This window comes from Phaseolus vulgaris, chromosome 5 (genome assembly GCF_051622355.1).
Source record: "Phaseolus vulgaris cultivar YP4 chromosome 5, ASM5162235v1, whole genome shotgun sequence".
Lineage (NCBI taxonomy): Eukaryota > Viridiplantae > Streptophyta > Magnoliopsida > Fabales > Fabaceae > Phaseolus > Phaseolus vulgaris.
Window position 1 is genome coordinate 38,301,721 of NC_143502.1, and position 19,570 is coordinate 38,321,290.

The window sequence follows — 19,570 nt, forward strand, 5'->3', positions numbered from 1 at the left end:
GGGTTTGTTGTTCATCCATTTGGAATTGAAGGGCAGAGAGACGTTCCTGGGTGGAATTGAGTATGTCTTCTAGTTCTTTGGCTTGGAGTTTGGGAGCCATGAGAAGCAATGAAAGCACCAATGTTAGGTTTTCGCTACAGTAATACTAAGAACTAAGAACTACGAGAGATAGAATTTTAAGACCAAGGGCAAAGCTCCCTCTTCATTCATTGAACTCGTATTCAAATAGGGTTTTCCCAAAGGATACAATGGGCTTCCCCTTTAAGTCACATTACATTAAAAATTGAAAACAATTAAATTGAACATTCTTTAGGCCCATTAAATCAGAAAGTCTTTCATCCATCTAGGTTATCTGACGTTTGGGCCTGTTGATGTTGTTGGGCCTAGTGTAACACACGTCTAGGATGTAAAATACAAGCACCTTTGCGTTGCAGGTGTTTGTTAAAATTCCTATGCCATGAGAACAAAAAAGAAAGCAACAAGAAAGAAAAAGATAATTGCAAAAAAGAAACAACAGAACCAAAAAATGGAGCATGCACAAAGAAGAGTTCTAATATCATATAAAAACAAAGAAGAGCTCTAATGTCATATCAAAAGAAATTCTGGAACATGATATATTTACATATAATGCAAAACTATATTGCATTCAGAATGGAAATCTAAGAGGCTTGAGACAATTTGGTAAGCAAGGGAAAAGAAGAGAAAGAAAAAAAAACGGAAGAAAATTCTCATTGATTAAAGAATGGTGTATATTGATATAAGAGAGAGAGCAGCAGTTATACACACATAACTGTCAATACTAGAGAAAAAAAGAAACTAACTGACTGTTGGACCCTATACTAAGAGATAACTCCTGAAAACGTTATTTCTAACCAGACAGATCAGTAAATTTATGTGGGTGGATTTGGAATTTATCAAAATATACGAGATGTAAACATATTGCAGCAAAAGTATTCCATTAATTTAAATTTAGAAAGTATATGATAAATGTTACAGCTGAATCTCCTTTCCTCGTATGTTTCTCCCCAAGCCGTGTGAAAATCACATCCCAACAACACATATTGCCCTCGATAAATTCTTACTTCATAAATATGTAATGAATAATATGGGTATTGGCTACCGAAACCAAAACCAAGGGGAAAAATACTATGTATGTAAAAAATAATTCAGTAAACTATCGTAGGTAAATGCCCCCTATGGGCTGAACACTCTTCTTCTCAAAGCAGTTGATCACCATACAAGTTTAACTTGCCACAGGCTTTGCAATGACTTTCTTGATGGCTTCAGCATAAGTTCTGTGCTGATAGGTGAGAGTTGATTCAAGCAGGTCCCAAAGTGAGGTCTCAGGATTCCAGCCTGAAATAGGAGTGAGTGATACATCATTAACAGGTAAAACATTTTATATTAATAACCTTTAAGGTAAAGTAACAAGGAAACATACCAAGTTGCCTATTAATTATGGTCATGTCAGGTATTCTTTTGTCGCTATCATCATATCCCTCGCCATAAAATTCTTTGGAGCTCACATCAATAGTAGGTTTTTCCAGAGGTGATTCTCCACTTACCTTTGAATAAACCTGCAGAATTGAATGAAAATAAATATTTTATGGCACCAAACACCACCATTTTAAAAATCTAATAGGGTCAAACAATCAAACTTGATGCTTAAACCTGAGTCATCATTTCAGCAAGCTGCCTAACTGTAACCTCATTGTTTGGGTTACCCACATTGAAAATATGTCCATTGGCCCTGCCAGGATTTTCCTGTTAACAAGTTATTGATCACATTTAGTGCAACAACATCCAATAAGAATAATACTTTAAAAGGTGAACTTCTACAATCAGATAATCTGTACTTAAAAGTCACAAAGTCTCATTAAAGATTGGATATGGAAGCCTACAATCATCAACAAGACAGCTTCAATAGCATCCTTAATATAGACAAAGGTTCTCTGGGATTGGCCACCATCCACAAGCTTGAGGGGCTCACCTCGGAGGAGATTCTGCAGAAAAGGAATGGAGAAAATATTTAGAATAGTAATTCAAAAATATTCACCAGCATACATTCAATCTTAAACAAAACAAAGTCTAAATCTCAACGTAAGCTCACATTGCTAAAGCATGCCAGAACCCGAGGAACACCCTCACTTGGACCATCAATGCCGGGTATGAAATCCATTCGTGGTCCAATCCAATTAAAAGGCCTCACAATTGTGAATTCCAATCCATTTTCAGCGCCCTCAGCTGTCAACAACACCAACTCAGAGAGACAAAAATCAATACATGAAAATTGAAAGTCTATACATAAAAAGTAAAAAAAAAAAAAACAGCTTACCATAGACAAGCCTCTCAATCAACTGCTTAGCACAGGCATATGACCATCTCTGCTTTTCAATCGAACCAAAAATACAAGGAGACTCATCCTCCTTAAGTACGTAGTATGCAGGATCCTAACACGACATGGAAACAACATATATTATAACTCCACACATTACCCAAGAAAAAACAAGCAAACCATTCCACTGCTAAGATGCTGTTAGATAATTTTTTCATAAATAAGATTTACAAGAGCAGAAAACAAGATAAAATGAAGTAAGCCTCTTCCATAAACTAAAATCAACTTACACACTTAACTTATACAGAAGCCATCTCATCTAACTTACCCAAAAGGTAAAAATTAAAAAAATTGATTTTAGTTTACGAAAAAATAAACTCAATAGATTTGATTTTCTTGATTTCGTCCTCCACAGGTTTATCTAAACATTGTGTGTAGACAACAGTTAAAGAACACACAAAGATAGATAAAAAGTATTCATTGAAAAGACCCATCATTGCAAAACAACAAACTGTTGACGCATTGCAAAACAAGAAACTGTTGACGCATTGCAAATTTGAAACCATCATCGATCATGCACAGATCTGCAGTAGTAAGTCCAAGGAAAGTGAAAGATTACCTGACGAAGTGCACTATCTTTGGGGAGGAAGCTTCCAATCGTTTTCCCATAGACTTCACAGGTAGAGAAGTGAATGAGACGCTTGTTGTTTTCCGAACAGTACTTCACCTGAACGCAAACTCCAATCCTGAATTCCAACTTCCACACAGAGAGTAACAGAGAGAGAAAGTAAAAGTAACACGCACCACAGGAAGCGCGTCGATGAAGTTGCTGTAAATGGTGTCGAGAGGGCGCGTGTTGTAATCCGCGGGAGTGCATATAGCAGCCAGATTAATGGTCTGAAACAGAGAAACCCAATTGCGTCTCAAACATCAAAATTTCCGGAAAAGAACACTGCAAGAAAAAAGATTGCATTTTTACGAGGGAACAAGAATGAAACCAGATCTGCAGTCTTGATGAGGCCCTCAAGTCGAGAATCGTGCTTGATGTTGAGGCGGTGGAATTGGATGCGACCAGCCCAAGGGAGCGTGTCGGGTTCGAGAAGGTGTTTGATCTTGTCGTTGTAAACATCCAAGGCAAAAACCTTGTGAGGGGTTTCAGACATGAGCTTCTCGCAGAGGTGGGACCCGATGAAGCCACCTGCACCAATCATGCAGATGGTGATTGGTTTTATGGGATTTCCGTCCAGATCCAATCGCGCGGAAGCCATTGCTCAAAATGAATGTCTGTGAGAACTTGAGAAGAGAAAATGATAAGAAGAGTTTAAGGCTGATGTAATATATGAATGGATAATAGTGTTTCTTCTCTTCTATCCCTTCCACAGTGTTCTGGTTTTGGTTACTGTCACAGTTAGCGATTGTGTGATGTCAGAGAGTTGCAAGCAAGGTATAAATACTCTTTATTCAGACTCTCTTTTTTTATTCATCAAATAAAGCTTTGCGTATTATTCTAAATCTACAGCTACCTATGTTTCGTCCACATCTTTACGCGCATATCTCACTCACTCACAGCACATACACACTCAAATACTAACAAATAATTCAAATGTAATTAAAAAAATTAAATTACATCTCCATATAAATTATTATATTTTGAATTTTTTATTTTTACGTATAACCATTCATAATAAAAAGTGAATTTTTATTATTTTTAAGAATTTTTTTACTAAAGAGATGTAATCTTTACATATTAATTATTAAAATAAATAAAATTTTAAAAAATTATTAAAATAAATAAATCGTGTCAGGTTACCACGAAAGAAGTCATAAAAAAACTTAATATAATTTTAATGTGTGACACGACTTCAGTATAATTAGATTTCAATTGAATCATATTAACTTAATAAATTTATCCATCATTTTATTTAGGTATAAATTACTATATTTTTTATGTATAACTATTAATATTAAAATTGATTTTTATAAAATATTTATATGATTTTTTATTTATTAAAAAGGTATAATTTTAGGCTCAATTTCCTATCTAACACCATTTACACTTTTATTTCCCTAACTAGCACTTTTTTGCTTTTATTTCCCTATCTAGCACCCTTTTGTTTTTATTTCCCTATCTAGCACCCTTTTATTTTTTATTTCCCTAGCACCATTTCAAAAATAAATAAATAAATAATTAATTAATTTTTTTTGATAATTTTAATTTTTAATGCATTAAAAAATAAGTATTTTTAATGTTTAAAATAGTTAGAAATATAATTAATAAATAAAGAAATGAGTTTTTACAAAATAAAAATTAAAAAGTAATAAATTAAAAATGTTTAGTTTAAAATTATTTTTTTAAGAATGAAGAAAATAAGAAATTAAACCATACTACAACATAAAAGTTGAATCTATAAACATAAATTAGTATTTATTTTTATTATTATTGATGATGTAATCTTGTTAATTTTAAGTAAAAAATACAGGACATAATTATGAAAAAACCAAAGTCAATTAGTATTAATTAATAGTGGTCACACAAATAATATTGAGGCGTCTACCCTAAATGCAAAATCCTAAAAAAAAAATAATGCAAATGCTACACTTAATGCTTAAAAATGAGAAGAAGAAAAATGCAAAAATAAATAAGTATAGAAAATAAAAACAACAATAATAAAATAAAAACAAAAATAAATAAACAATGGCAGAAAAAAATAATAACTAAAAACATATAAGATATAAAATAAAGGAAAAACAAAATAAGATAAATATACAAGATATAAAAAAAAATCCAAACAAGATAAAATAAGATATATAAGACGATACTAAATAAGTAGATGTTGATCATAAAAAAAAATAAAAATGAAAGATGATCATTCATTTGATATTTTTTTCAATAGTACATTAAATAGTTTGTGCGAAATTAAACATAATTAATGACGAGAAATGCACAATTCAATAATGTTGGAACATGTTCTTTTTGTGTGTCCTAGTGTTTGACAATATGATCATTTTTTTGTTCAATTATGTTGTTCTCTTATGTCCATATCAATCCTTATTCGACTTGACTTAGGTCTCTCCTTTGAGGTTATTTTCATGTCGGGACTTGGACATAGTATTTGACTAGTGTATGCAAACCAATACTCTTTATTTCTGAGTTCCATCAAATAGTCTTTCGCAACATGAAAGATCCGATGCAATGTTGTTGTTTTTATTTTCTATATTTATTTATTTTTAAATTTTTCTTCTTCTCATTTTTAAGCATTAAGTGTAGCAATTGCATTAGTTTTTTTTTAAGATTTTGCATTTAAGGTAGATAGACACTTCAATATTATTTGTGCGTTCAATATTAATTAATACTAATTGACTTTGATTTTTTTTATAATTATATCCTGTATTTTTTACTTAAAATTAACATGATTACATCATCAATAATAATAAAAATAAATACTAATTTATGTTTATAGATGTTGTTCTAGAGTTTAATTTTTTATTTTCTTCATTCTTAAAAAAAATTTAAACTAAACATTTTTAATTTATTACTTTTTTATTTTTATTTTGTAAAAAACTCATTTCTTTATTCATTAATTATATTTCTAACTATTTTAAACATTAAAAAATACTTATTTTTTAATATATTCAAAATTAAAATTATAAAAAAATAATAATTTATTATTATTTTATTTATTTTTGAAATGGTGCTAGATAGGGAAATAAAAAATAAAAGGGTGCTAGATAGGAAAATAAAAACAAAAGGGTGCTAGATAGGGAATAAAAGCAAAAGGGTGCTAGTTAGGAAAATAAAAGTGTAAATGGTGTTAGATAGGGAATTTACCCACAATTTCATACATTAATTACTAAAATGAAAAAAAAAACATGTGATGATTTTGTTAAGAAAAATAGTGTCAACGTTATATAACTTCAATTAGATAACACAATGTTAATGTAATCAAATTTCAATTAAATCATATCACCTTATTTTAATAAATTTTATTTATTTTAATAATTAAAAATTACATCAAGTAATTAAAATTTCGCTTTTACTTTTATGGAGATCTTTCTATTTATTGGACCTTTTTATCTCGTCTTTATTAACTAACTTTTTTGTTTTCTTGATATATAGAAACTACAAGGATAACAAATAAAAAATATTTTTTATTGTATAATTATAAATTTTTATTATAATTTTACTTTTTGTATTTTAGTAATTCTTATTTAGTGCAATTATATTTTTAACTATATTTATTATCATAAAAGTGTAGACATGCCATATGGGTCACCAATAATAATTATATCACTTCTTATAGTGTACAATTTAATAAAAAGATAATTATTACAGGTATTCATATTCAAATATTCTCTTTGATAATTCCGACACTGTTAGTGGACGTAAATGCCTAATAATTGAAGTTTCTAATATTTAAAACATTAGTATATATTTTAATAGTTATACGTTTTTTTGAATAAATCGGTCATAAAATCATGTCATTTTAACTTTTCATTTTTTTTATTAAAATTTATCATTTTATTAAAAATTTAAAGAACAAATGAAATGAAAAATACAAAGTTTGATTTCATGAAAAAATAATTAAATGATAAAATTCGTAAATAAGGATAGACGGACAATAAAATATACTATAAAACTAATATTAAATATACATAAATTGTTTTTTACGTATATATATTAGTTCCTTTCCCATTTTATCATTAATAACTAATTCACATTTGCTATGAAAATTGGTTAATTTAATTAATAATATTCAATTTATAAGTGATTACAACAATTTTCTCTCAAAAACACACACACACACATATATATATATATATATATATAAACTCTTTAATTTTATAATTTTCTCTAAAAAAACAATTCATAATAATATTTTATTTATTTATTTACGAACACAGATAACTAAGGGTGTTGTGATAAAAAAATTATCAATATAAATGCCAATTTTAAGAAGAGAGTTATAAAAAGGACAAAAAAAAATTATAGCAATATCGTGTAATGTGGAACGAAGAAAGTAAATTCACCAACATTTTTTTGTGATTATATTATTAGAATTAATTATCCATTATTTTTGTCAAAAATCAAATATTTAGAATAAAAATCAAATTCAATTTAGTATAAATATAATTAAAACTAAATTAAAAAATGAAAATGAATAATTGAGAAATTTATCAATAATTCTAGATTTATTATAGAATAAAAAATATATTGAGCTATTATTTTCATTTATAATACTATTTAAATTCAAAATATTTAAGAAATTTAAATGAATTCATGTTTAGATTAACCCCTTATTGATATATTTAAAAAACATTGAAAACACCAATTTAAATCATTATGAGTAACTAAACTGGGTTAATTTTAATGCAGGGCTATCACATTAAGTCATAATTTACCTTTTATACTTTTTTATAGGTTCATCTGTACTACATTGTTTTTAAAATTTCATTTTAATTTGAAATCTAATGTAAAAATTCATATTTTAAATAATTTTTTGCTTATTTGTTAGTAGAAGATTAATTTAAAAAAGATAATTTTTTTATTTTATTTTTACAAAGTTTGTAACATGGCAAAACAACACTTGATGTATTAGGATGAGGTGGTGGATGAAGTAAAAAAATATTCATTGACAAATTGGAAAAAAATGGATAAAATGAAAAAATTGACGTTGTTTTATGATTTAAGATTAAAGATACTTTCTATTTATATTTATTTTGATTTGATATTAGTACTCTATATGTGTTTTGTAATTATATTTTCATCTATACAAAACTTTCTTTTACAATTTGCATAGTTTAGGGATAATTGTTTATTCTTGCACCTTCATATGTTTTTTTTTATCACATACAAAATATAAAAAATACTTTTTTATTCTTTTTCTCACCTGCATATTTTGGATTACATAATTTAAAATGTTATTTTGAATTATATAATCTGAAAATATGAATTTAATAATAGTTTTTGAATTATGTAATTTGGACACACATTTAAAGAAATTCAAAAGTTAGAAAATACTTATGAATTATATAATCGAAAAGCTAATTACGAATTTGAAAAACGACTTTCAGATTATGTAACTCAAAATATTACCTATAAACATTTTTGAAAATACAAAAAATTTGTGAAGATGAAAAAATAACATGTGGAATTACAGAAAAAATGTCTTTAGGAATTTGACGGAGTTGCAACCTGCAATAACATAGACATGTTTAAAGAACAGATTATTTTGGGTTCTGCAAAATGTGGAATTTTAATCTCTAAAAAAGTTTAATTGCATAATTTTGGTTTGTTATTAACATGTCATTCAATTGCTAACAATTTTTTTAAACATGTATAAGAAAATAAAAACTATTAAAGCTTGTTATAAAATTTTTACCATCACTATTTTACGTGAAAAATAATTTATATCATTATCATTAACAAATATATATAATTTTATCTCACAATTCGATAATAAATTAAAAGTTTCTCAAAATTATTCAATTTTAGGAAAGACCAAATGTACCATTAAAATTTTATAAGAATCAAACTTCCACATTTTCAAAATTATAGTACCAAAAATAGATTCGTGCACGAGAAAAATACTTTTTGGGGTTGAGACTCATCATTTTTTATCTTCCCTTCAAGAGTGGATTCAGGGAGTCACAGAGGTTCAAATGGGCACTGATCAAAATTTTATTTCTTATTTCTAATTAATAGATAATAATAGTTATATTTTTATGATACTAATTTTAAATGTAAATATGAAATATTTTAGAAAAACATTTTAAATTATATAGGTTAGGATTATAAGTGTGAGTTTGTTAGTAAGAATATGTTTAAAGAACAATATATTAAAAAGAATACTCACTTAAATTCAAAGCTCTTTATAGTTTATAGGTAGGGATAAATAAAGCATGTGCCATAAGAAAAGTAGACTGATTCTATTTCAAAGTACTATAAAAAATCATGTATGGGAAATAAAAATATAATACTAAATTTAGTATTAAAATACAATAAATCCAGAGAAAAGATAAATATCACCTAAAGCAAATACTTGACACTAGTTAATTCCAAATGTAAAATTACATTTTAAATGGACGGGAGATAAAAAAAAATAATCTTGAGAGAATGACTTATATTCCAAAAAACAATTATTATTTATATGACATTTAATAACTTATTTGAGATATTTATATCATTTTATATTTTTGTCTTGTTTCATTTTGTATAAATTATCCATTTTTCCTAGATAAATTATACACCATCAGTGCTATGAAAAGAAACCATAGAATTATTTCACCAACCGAACATCGCATATGGTCGAAACCTTAGGTCACAAGAAACAGTTAAGTGTTGCCAACAAGAAAAGCTACTTAGTTTGTATCAATTAATTTACTAATGTTTATCTGAGATTAATACTTTAACTATTTATAGAAATTTATAATTTTGTTAATTTTTTTAAAAAAATTAACTTTATGCATTTTGCGTGTATTTTTATTAAAAGATTTTTTTTTCTGTTGTAAATATTAATATTTGTTGTGGTTGTATTTTTTGTTGTGAAAATATTAGAACTCTTTTAAATTTTATCTATTATTAAATTTTGTAACACGTAAAAAAAATAAAATTTGACAACTGAAATTTGAAAGTGAACAATTTACTTATTATCAAAATTATTTTTTTTAAATAAAATTTATTTCTCATATAATTTAATGCACATTTCTCAACATATAACACTCCATCAAATATGACATCAAACTTTATGGTACAAAGATGAACATCAATGTGTCCAAATCCAAGTGCTGTTACGTCTCTGAGTTACTTACCTTAGCTTCTTCCTCTTGTTTCTTTTCCTTTTTCTTATAAGTTGTCTTCTGTTGTGCAGTAAATCTGGTGTGGTTGAAAAGTGCGCTTGTTGAAGAAGCTTGTAGTTGCATGTCACGTGCAAGACTATACTTGTAACCGACATCCTTTCTTACTTGTATATTAACTTTAGACAGGTTTTTGGTTTTGGGAAATGTAGAAAACAGACTAAGAAAAAGGTTCATGTGTGCTGAAAACTTCATTCAACCACACCATATAACTTGCTACTAGTAGCTCTCTTTAGTTTTGTTTTGACAGATATCTTGTAGCCCAAGACATGAGCATAATTTCATTGATAGTTCTGCAACATTAAAATGGTTACAGCTAAGAACGTTTATGCTACCTACTTATAATTAAAAATTGTACTAATTTTAGTTACACTAGAAGAAGCTAGCATGCACTACATGGATATGATACCGAGATTTGATATCTATTTTGACTAGTGTATCTCAACTAACTTGTTCAGACATTTATAAGATTCTCGGAACTGCAGCCTTGCCAAACCAGTCCCACTGCATGCTTCAGACCATTGCTCAGATTATCAGTTCCCAATACTATAACACCCCTTTTTAAAAGCCCTCCCACTTCCCTTCTCTCTCTGAAGAGAAACTCAAAAGCATGGGGAATGCAAGTTATTTCATGACTTCCTTTCTTCTGGCTCTAGTGTTCAATGTGGCTAAAGGGCAGCCTCTGGTTCCTGCATTGTTCATATTTGGGGACTCTGTGTTTGATGTGGGCAATAATAACCAGTTATCCACCATTGTAAAAGCAAACTTCCCTCCTTATGGAAGAGACTTCAATAATCACACTCCAACAGGGAGGTTTTGCAATGGGAAGCTTGCATCAGACTACACAGGTATTGCTCAAAATCCCCATTGAATGAAACACCATTTTCTCACCTACATTATCATGTTGTTTTTTTCTATAAAAGGATTGCATGCTTGATCTTTATTCTGTTCACTGCAGCTGAAAACCTTGGATTTACCTCTTACCCGCCAGCTTACCTCAACTTAAAGGTCAAAGGAAAAAACCTCTTGAACGGTGCCAACTTTGCCTCAGCTGCTTCTGGCTACTACGATCCCACAGCTAAGCTTTATGTAAATATACACTTTGCAAGTTTAAAAATCTTCAGTTTTTTTTTTACTTGTCTTCATTATTCACAAAGCCTAATGTAGGAATGTGTGTTTTTTCTTTTGTTTTGTTTCCAATTGGTCTAGCATGCAATTCCATTGAGCCAACAGCTGGAACACTACAAAGAGAGCCAGAATATATTGATGGGAATAGCAGGGCAGTCAAATGCTTCATCAATTATATCTGGTGCTATATATCTTATCAGCGCTGGAAACAGTGATTTTATTCAGAACTATTATATAAATCCACTGCTTTACAAAGTTTACACTGCTGACCAATTCTCAGATATTCTAATGCAACAGTACGCCACTTTCATTCAGGCATGTCTTTGTCAACCTTAAGAAACCACCTTGCCCTTAAACAAGGGTTACCAATGATAAGAAGTGAAAAGAGAAAAAAAGGGGCTATTTATTTTCGTTTGCTGACATTTCCAAATTTCAAACATACATGACAGAACTTGTATGCACTTGGAGCAAGGAAGATTGGCGTCACAACATTACCTCCTATGGGTTGTCTGCCAGCAGCTATCACTCTCTTTGGCTTTGATAGCAACGAATGTGTGGTTAGACTAAACAGTGATGCTGTTAACTTCAATAAGAAGCTAAACACTACGTCGCAAAGCCTGCAAAAATCGCTTTCTGGTCTGAAATTGGTCATCCTTGATATCTACCAACCTCTCTATGACCTTGTCACTAAGCCTTCTGAAAATGGTACACTTTCTAACCCTGCTAAGCCTTATCATGCATAACTCATGAACTAGTTTTATTTTACTTTCACAGGCTTTTTTGAAGCAAGGAAGGCTTGTTGTGGAACAGGCTTGCTAGAGACATCTATACTGTGCAATCAGAAATCCATAGGAACGTGTGCCAATGCATCTGAGTATGTATTCTGGGATGGTTTTCATCCTTCGGAGGCTGCAAACAAGCTTTTGTCCGATGACTTACTGGCTGCTGGCATCTCTCTCATATCCTAATCCCGTGTCATATCTACTTTGGATATATATTTTTAAGAATTGTGCGGTTATTGTTGCATTAGTTTGGCTTATATAAAAGCAGGTTGAGTATGTTTAATTACAACTTTTACTGTGTTTCAAGTTTCGTGTAATAAGACCAATATTCCAATGAGTTCTCGTGCTTAATTTTTACAGAGTATTCAAAGCTGCTCCTCATGGATCTGTGTTCAATTCGATTAGTTTAGTTTAAGGTGACAGATAAACTCAAATTAGTCGCACTATAATTGTGAAAATTACATATAGACTCACTTTATTGCTGATAAAAAATATACAGACTCACTTTATAACAGTAATACAATGTCCGCTTATACTCAAGACAAATTATATAAAGTTTTCTAAAATGGTTCTGCAAAATGGAGTTTTACCCAAATGTACCTAACAAAAGTTTACATTAAAAAATCAACATTAATTACAGATGTAAAAGTTCCATGGGTCTTTTTAGTTTTATTTTGTAATCAAAATTAAAGTTTGGATTAAAGATTAACATTATCAAGTTGAATGTCAATATTTAAGTTTTATCCCTAAAAATTAATACTCCAAAAAGCCAGTTGTAAAACTCCTCCAACTACCAATAACTTCTAAAAAGATGTACCATAAATAAAAAAAATACAAAAACAGTATCGACAGGTGCAAGCCTTCAAATTGTCTAGACAGCTGTAATTTACAAGACACATCAATTGTAATTGAAGAATTTATTACAGCAATCCAACAATCTTTTTACATCTGACTCACTGACGGGAACTTCAGCATTCCGATTATTCTTGGCATTCTCTTTTTCTGCAGTCCACTTATTCAGAATACTGATGATCATCCCAAGCTATTGATTGCGATGGTAAAGTGAAACAACAAATAAATGGCAAAGCAAGCATGTGGATAAATAAGCCTGTGAACTTAACTGTCTGTAGGTGTGGTGGGCATTGTTTAGTTTAGACACATTTGGATGGCTAGATAGAGGTTTAAAAAGGTCTAAATTAATGGTTCAGAATTAAAGACAAGCAATCTAAATATGCAAAGCTCTCGAGTGTTTTTGTTCCCTAGTGAAGGATTGTCCATTGGAAAGTTTAATGACACTCAATATAGAAAGTAAATCATAAATACCATGAATGGATTCTACAAATTTAGATACAAACAACAGTCAGTGAAAGAAAAAGGAAGACATGATAATAGTTTTTGCCACGCTTGTACCTGATTTGGTAAGAAATCCTTTTTAACATATAGCATCATTAGTAAATTGGAAAAAAAAATTCCCTGCATTTTAGACTGAGTGAAAATAGATATATTATCATGTAATCATGAAACCATAGATATGAATGAAATAAAATTCAACATCTTATTTCAAAGAAATTGTAATCTCAGAACAGATTTCAAATAAAGTCATCCAAAGGGGACCTGAGAATCACAAAGAACAGATTGAAGTGACTAAAAGAGAAGGATACAGATACATTCCTAGCATTTGCTGCTGAGCCAGGAGAACACAAGCTATGCTGTTCATCACCAGATTCAACTCGTTGGTTGAGAAGCTCATCTTCAATCAGATCATGTTTTTTGACAAGAACCATAATACAGTGATGTACTCTTGAAGGGCTCATTTCCGATTCTTGAATTCTAACCAATATCCTAGCGATTACATTCCAGACCGCATTTCTTGCTTCCACATCATCCGAAGCAAAAGGGAATATATCAAGCAGACCACCTAATAGGGTCAAATCTAGAAAACCCAATACCATTTACCATTATATTAAATAATCTAGAGACTCAAGAAAGAATACATAGTGAATACATAGTTTACCCTGTGATATCCTCAATGCATGATCCGGAACATCAGACAACATATTCGCAATGAGAACTGCAGCAGTAACACAACAGTTCCCAACCTGCAGAAGAAATCAAGAATTCAGTTAGCCAAATCACTTTATTTCTTTGTCAAAACTTAAAAGTTTGCTATTAGGCATAAATTGATCTAGAAAATGTTATCAAATAATTAGAACTTATAAAAAAGCTGATCGTAAAAAAAAAGTTTGGATCATGGTAGTTGAATCATGATACAAATGATGTCTTGGATAGCTTATATTTTGAATAATGGATCGTGAATTGTAAGATTCTAAACATTTAAAAATATAATTAATATTAACAACAACATTCAAAAAGAGTGGTTGTATCAGTGGACAGATTAGGTTAAGACTGTTTCTTCCTGCACATGTTAAGGCTGTTTCTTCCTGCACCTCAGTGCTAGGAGAAACTATGGAGGTGCACGAAGAAACAGCCTTAGGTTAATGTTATAATAGTTGGATTGGGTTGGGTCGTATGCCCCAACTCCTTTGTTAAATGGAAAAAAATTATTTGGGCTGAAAACGTTTGGCCCAAGGAGACTAAGAAAGAAAGAGACAATATTAGGATTGTCTTCTCTCATATGCACCACTGCCTCTTCACTTTCCATATCAAAGTGAGACCTGAAGATTCAAATTGTGTTTCTTGTTAGGATCGTGATTCCCAGTGCACAAACAAGTTTTCCTACGATTCGTATCGTGGGGGATGTGAATTGTATCGTGCAATACTTCGTGTATCCTGATACTTACTAACATGGTTTGGATAACTAGATCAAGTTGGCTGCATTATGAAATTCTCAGCTCAACTATGTGTAGATTTATCTACAAGGGGAAATGGTCCTACAGAACAAAAGAGGATAGCCTTTTTTTATTCAAGTACGAGCAAAATGAAGCAGGAGTGTATCACAAGCAATAGTAACTTCAATTCTCACCCAAAATGAAATATTAACAAAATTTTCATTTTTTCATCAATAATATCCACTGATAGAGAGAAAGCTTCATAGTTTAAAAATATTTAAAAGCTCATTATGCATCTTGGAAGAAAGAAAAAGATACTATGTTGGAGAAGTTTTTAGTTATTTACATGAGTAGCGTGGTCTTAATTTTTCTGACTTAGATACCAAAATATTTATATCAAAAGTTATTGCGAAAGATGTATCAGCGTTGATACTGTTAACAATAACAATGTACCTCAACTTTATCTGGAAACTTAACCAGATCACATATTAGTTGAAACAGCCCTGTACTTGAGCAAATTTCCTGAGAATGATCATCCAAAACAGAAAGAGCTTCAATTGCACGAAGAATTAAATCAAGAATAGAGTACCTGAAACATTAAGATGAGGTTTTATCATACCCATTCCACCAGATAGCCGAATGGAATAGTTATCTGAAAAATAAATGTTACAACAAATTGCAAGACAATGTATTCTACAACCATTTGCCAGTGATACCAGAATTAGAATAAGGTGACAATAGGAATTGTAATTACATCATTGCAGAATGGAGGACTGTGGATCACACTACCTTTCAGGTATTCTTTCACTCGTTAATTTGCTGATCTCAAAAGTCAAGAGACTGATTAATATATTTGCCAAACCAAGCTTCATCATAGGTAGAAGGAGAGCCTCTATAACTTTCTGTTGACTTTCTAATACAACTAAAATAAGCCCCATGATCTGTTAAAAAGTAGAATGATGTCATGTCAGTTATTGGACAGATGAAATTTGCATTCAGATGAAAAAAAAATAAACATTATTTTTCCTCTGAAATTATTTAAGTTTCTAGTGCATATATTCAATTACAGTGACTTCACACATTGCAATCTCTGCAAAAAGTAAAAAAGTTGAAACTACCCTGGATTGGCACCAAGTATTGATTACCTTTTCTAAAAGTTGATGGTTCAATGTATTTTCTGCAATCCACAAGATTTGACAGAGTACATGTTCAGACTGCAATGCCTCAGCCCATGCAATAGATTCACCACTTTGAAGACCTGCAGTCAATAATCTGTTCCAAAAATTAATTGTAAAAAGGTTTGTATTTAGTAAAATAAAGGCACAACTGTCAAAAATAGTATGATACTTGATTTACAGCATAACACAGAAAATTCTTGAGATAAATAAATAAAAAGTATGTCTTTCTTCTATTCATCTATTTGGTGGGTAAATCAATGTGTCTTTTTTCTTACACATACACACTATAATGCAGGAAATTTATTCAATGACAATTGTACAAATAAGGAGGATGAGACAGCTTATAAAAAACAAAAAGAGAAAAATTAGAACCAATGTGATTGAATCATGTAGGAACACACACCAATCTTTCTGGAAACACATGAACATAACACCAGAGGTTGTCCAAAAAATTCACTATCCCAAATGAAGTCTACAGTCAAAGAAATTGACATTTAAAATTCTGGCTCTAAACAGAAAAGATTCACCAAGATTTTACTGCAAAATATTAGCCTTTTCGTGCGAGCCAAGTCAAGTGAAAAGTACTGATGCAAATTCTTAGGACAGAAGAAACAATGAAAGTTAAATAAACGGGGGGAAATTAAAGAAATGGACATAATATACAAGTATAAATAGATAAGCTTGGAACAAATACATATTATTTCTTTAAAAAAAAGACAAAGGAATACTATCAGAGTTTTTCTTTCACAATGAAGTTATGCAGTATAGAAACAAAAAGTGAAAATAGCAGGAATAACAAGGCATACGATAGGGAAATAGAAACTATTCATGTAAATTTGGTACTAAACAAAAAGGAAGGAACTAGACATATCCCAATTCTGAAATTGACGAGAAATGTGGGTGTAAAAACGTGTCATACCGGCATGCTTCATATAGGCATTGAGGATCATCCAGAAACAATTTGTCAATGATTATCTCAATCAATCCTTTTGTTGAGATTATATGCTTCATTGGGACTTCATGACAGGCAAGGTTCCCAATAATTCCTATACTAATTTCCTACACCATGAAATTAATCCATAAAAAAGTGATAAGAGATTCTTAGTTTTATGCAATCTGAATAACATTGACTTACTGTTACACGCGCTGATTTGCAAACTAATAGATTAGCTAACAGAACTTCAAGTATGAGATTATCCACCTGCAGTATTACACCAAGTAAACATTTCGTTTCCGTCTATAAAAGAATCAAATGGCTAAAACTTGAAAGACAGCAAACAAATGTATTTAGATCTCCAGAACATGAGAGAAAGTCTCAACAACCATTGTAACATTAATGATAATTAGCTTGGTGGTACATGGATAAATTGGGCAGGGTTGGAAAAAATACATTAGAGAACATTCAAAGAATCAGTTACTGTATTCTTACAACGATGATATGAGGGAAATTTAAGACTTATGGCCAAGTTGGTTTAAGAAAAAGGTTTTCTATTTCTGCACATAATAACAAAAAAGACACTTAGTTTTCCTCCATTTCCTGTTTTCATTTTTCTGTTTTTCACCACTCACAAATATTTTTTTTTAAAACGGGAAACAATATAAAACAAGGTGACTTTCTTATTTATACAAATAAGAATTCAAAATGAAAAAATGTTTTATCAAACTAAATAGAAGAAAAGGTTCTGTGGGACCTGGACCAAATTATGGCTGTACAGTACATCGAACTCAACCTACTCATTATTTGGAGAGTGGAAGCTAGTGGTAACAACCTCGCCTGAGCTAAAAGATGATTTGAAATGAAGTAGTACATGATAACAAGAAAGAAACTCGAATAAAGAAAAAACCAGCATTGCTATACCATGAGCTCCGCATGTGTTTTACTGGCAGCTAAATCCCACAAAACGCAACCGTATTCCTCCCAGGCGCTCTCTCCAACCGAGACATCAGTACCTTCACATTCCCCACGCGAAAATTCAGCAGAAACATCAACATCCATATTCTCGGATTTGTTCCTGGACGATTTAACATTTTCCTCGTTGGAAACAGACACAGAGGGCGCATCCCCTTCTTCTTCTTCCCCTCGATTAGGGTTTTCAGAAGCAACTTCACTATAGGTACTCCGAGAAGCAGAATCCAACGGCAGAAGCTTTCTTATCAAGGAGATTATGTAACTCGGATCAACTGTCGTTGATAAATCAAAAAACTGCATCAGGAGGAGTAATCATTCAAAACAATCACTGAATAGCATTAAAAAAAACATAGCTTAAACGTGTAACTTAAACGGAACGGTCGATGAGAACCTCGTGTGACGGAGCATAAGGGTGGTGCGCTGGACCACCGTCTTCTACTTCTTCTTCTTCGTCAATTATTGGATCTGCCGGAACCGCCATGCGCTTCTTGGAATTTGCTTGTTCCCTCCAATTTTAAATTTTTATGACAGATATCGATTGCGAGTGCCTTCAATCTACTAAACGAGTGAGCGAAAGGCATTGCTATTTTTTTTTTCATATCATGGTCCAATGGGCCTATGTTCAGGACCCGCCCCAGGCTGTTTCTTCCTACACCACCATATATTCTTTTCCCACCTCCATAAATTTTCATATTTTTACTATCTCAGATTACGTAATCTGGAAGTTTTCTTTCAAATTTGTAATTAGCTTCCAGATTACATAATCCATAAGCCTTTTTTTAAATTCATGATTAGTTTTCGGATTATGTAATCCGGATGTCTTTTTTAGCTTCCAGAATTACATAATCTGGAAGTTACTCTATGGGAGTAACACAAGAAGGTTAAAAAAATATTTTTACGTTGTGTATGAGGTGGTAGAAGAACTTATGGAGGTGCAGGAAGAAACTGTCCCCGCCTGAAAGTCTCTGGGGTGATTCTTCCTTCACTTCTACATTTTTCGTAATGTACCCCTCCATTCATGTGAACTTACAAAATTAGCCTGGAAGTTTTTAAAAATCCCAAAGCCCGAATACCACCCTTCTTTTTTCTTCTTTGCCTTCTCATGGATAATATTAAGAGCAAACAAGGGTAGTGAGATCTTTTCCTTTTATTCATGAATTTGTTGTGTGTTTTTAGTGAACATGTGTGGTTTCCAATGATAATTGTCCAATAATTAGATGTTTTTGGAAGCTGGTTCGTTGGAGAAGATAAGTCTCATACATGTGTGGATGACGAGGCCTGAGTAATATTGAGCCACTCGATACATAATCCGTTGGCGTGTTAGCAGTCTCTGAATTCTTCAAACTTTCTTCTCTCCTGCACGTGTTTGCCGGTCGGCGGGGTACTTGCGATTGCACTCTGACGTTTAAGTCAGTGCTAGTGATTAGCTGGTTCTCTTAGGATATAAAAAGACGTACATTTTCTCCCTTCAAAAGTCTTATTTATAGGTTGACTTGAACCTCTTCCTACGTGAGTTAGATAGTTGGTTAACCAAGATGTGTGTGGTGGTTTCCTGATGTCGTGGGAGTGTCTTTCATAGTATATCCTTGACTTAT

At 31.1% G+C, this 19,570-nt stretch overlaps 3 protein-coding genes across 7 annotated transcripts; 1 reads left to right on the forward strand and 2 right to left on the reverse strand.

The window, feature by feature from the left end:
• Positions 1 to 939: 939 nt before the first annotated feature.
• LOC137835672 (UDP-D-apiose/UDP-D-xylose synthase 2) lies at positions 940 to 3,892 on the reverse strand. Its single transcript, XM_068644277.2, has 9 exons — positions 3,334 to 3,892; positions 3,140 to 3,232; positions 2,955 to 3,062; positions 2,336 to 2,450; positions 2,111 to 2,244; positions 1,902 to 2,003; positions 1,672 to 1,764; positions 1,442 to 1,577; positions 940 to 1,356 (listed from the first exon to the last, which is right to left on the reverse strand). The coding sequence occupies exons 1-9, from the start codon at positions 3,601 to 3,603 to the stop codon at positions 1,244 to 1,246; spliced, it is 1,164 nt and encodes a 387-aa protein (XP_068500378.2). The 5' UTR covers positions 3,604 to 3,892; the 3' UTR covers positions 940 to 1,243.
• A 6,701-nt stretch (positions 3,893 to 10,593) lies between these two features.
• On the forward strand, positions 10,594 to 12,473 carry LOC137835673 (GDSL-like lipase/acylhydrolase superfamily protein). Its single transcript, XM_068644278.2, has 5 exons — positions 10,594 to 11,037; positions 11,148 to 11,278; positions 11,399 to 11,632; positions 11,767 to 12,022; positions 12,092 to 12,473. The coding sequence occupies exons 1-5, from the start codon at positions 10,800 to 10,802 to the stop codon at positions 12,283 to 12,285; spliced, it is 1,053 nt and encodes a 350-aa protein (XP_068500379.2). The 5' UTR covers positions 10,594 to 10,799; the 3' UTR covers positions 12,286 to 12,473.
• A 427-nt stretch (positions 12,474 to 12,900) lies between these two features.
• On the reverse strand, positions 12,901 to 18,543 carry LOC137835674 (ARM repeat superfamily protein). 5 transcript variants are annotated; one of them, XR_016521033.1, is made up of 10 exons: positions 18,367 to 18,539; positions 17,925 to 18,269; positions 17,202 to 17,267; positions 16,986 to 17,125; positions 16,034 to 16,160; positions 15,678 to 15,829; positions 15,342 to 15,410; positions 14,114 to 14,198; positions 13,761 to 14,032; positions 12,901 to 13,141 (listed from the first exon to the last, which is right to left on the reverse strand). XR_016521033.1 is itself a non-coding variant. In XM_068644280.2 (10 exons), the coding sequence occupies exons 2-10, from the start codon at positions 18,060 to 18,062 to the stop codon at positions 12,998 to 13,000; spliced, it is 1,260 nt and encodes a 419-aa protein (XP_068500381.2). In that variant the 5' UTR covers positions 18,063 to 18,247; positions 18,367 to 18,543; the 3' UTR covers positions 12,901 to 12,997. The 5 variants fall into 5 exon arrangements, 4 of the variants coding, with proteins under 4 accessions (XP_068500381.2, XP_068500380.2, XP_090158618.1 ...); XM_068644280.2 differs by having other exon boundaries at positions 15,342 to 15,477; positions 17,925 to 18,247; positions 18,367 to 18,543; XM_068644279.2 differs by having other exon boundaries at positions 15,342 to 15,477; positions 18,367 to 18,543.
• Between the last annotated feature and the right edge of the window lie 1,027 nt (positions 18,544 to 19,570).

Bases quoted from the DNA above. Each gene is read 5' to 3' on its own strand.
- LOC137835673 (XM_068644278.2), top strand. From the start codon at position 10,800: ATGGGGAATGCAAGTTATTTCATGACTTCCTTTCTTCTGGCTCTAGTG. The intron at 11,038-11,147 runs GTATTGCTCAAA...TGTTCACTGCAG, and splicing joins GCTTGCATCAGACTACACAG to CTGAAAACCTTGGATTTACC. The intron at 11,279-11,398 runs GTAAATATACAC...CAATTGGTCTAG, and splicing joins ATCCCACAGCTAAGCTTTAT to CATGCAATTCCATTGAGCCA.
- LOC137835674 (XM_068644279.2), bottom strand. From the start codon at position 18,456: ATGGCGGTTCCGGCAGATCCAATAATTGACGAAGAAGAAGAAGTAGAA. The intron at 17,268-17,924 runs GTATAGCAATGC...GTAATACTGCAG, and splicing joins AAACACATGCGGAGCTCATG to GTGGATAATCTCATACTTGA. The intron at 14,199-15,341 runs GTACATTGTTAT...TTTCTTCTGCAG, and splicing joins AGTTTCCAGATAAAGTTGAG to GTTGGGAACTGTTGTGTTAC.
- LOC137835672 (XM_068644277.2), bottom strand. From the start codon at position 3,603: ATGGCTTCCGCGCGATTGGATCTGGACGGAAATCCCATAAAACCAATC. The intron at 3,233-3,333 runs GTTTCATTCTTG...TCTCTGTTTCAG, and splicing joins TCATCAAGACTGCAGATCTG to ACCATTAATCTGGCTGCTAT. The intron at 3,063-3,139 runs GTGCGTGTTACT...GTTTGCGTTCAG, and splicing joins TCATCGACGCGCTTCCTGTG to GTGAAGTACTGTTCGGAAAA.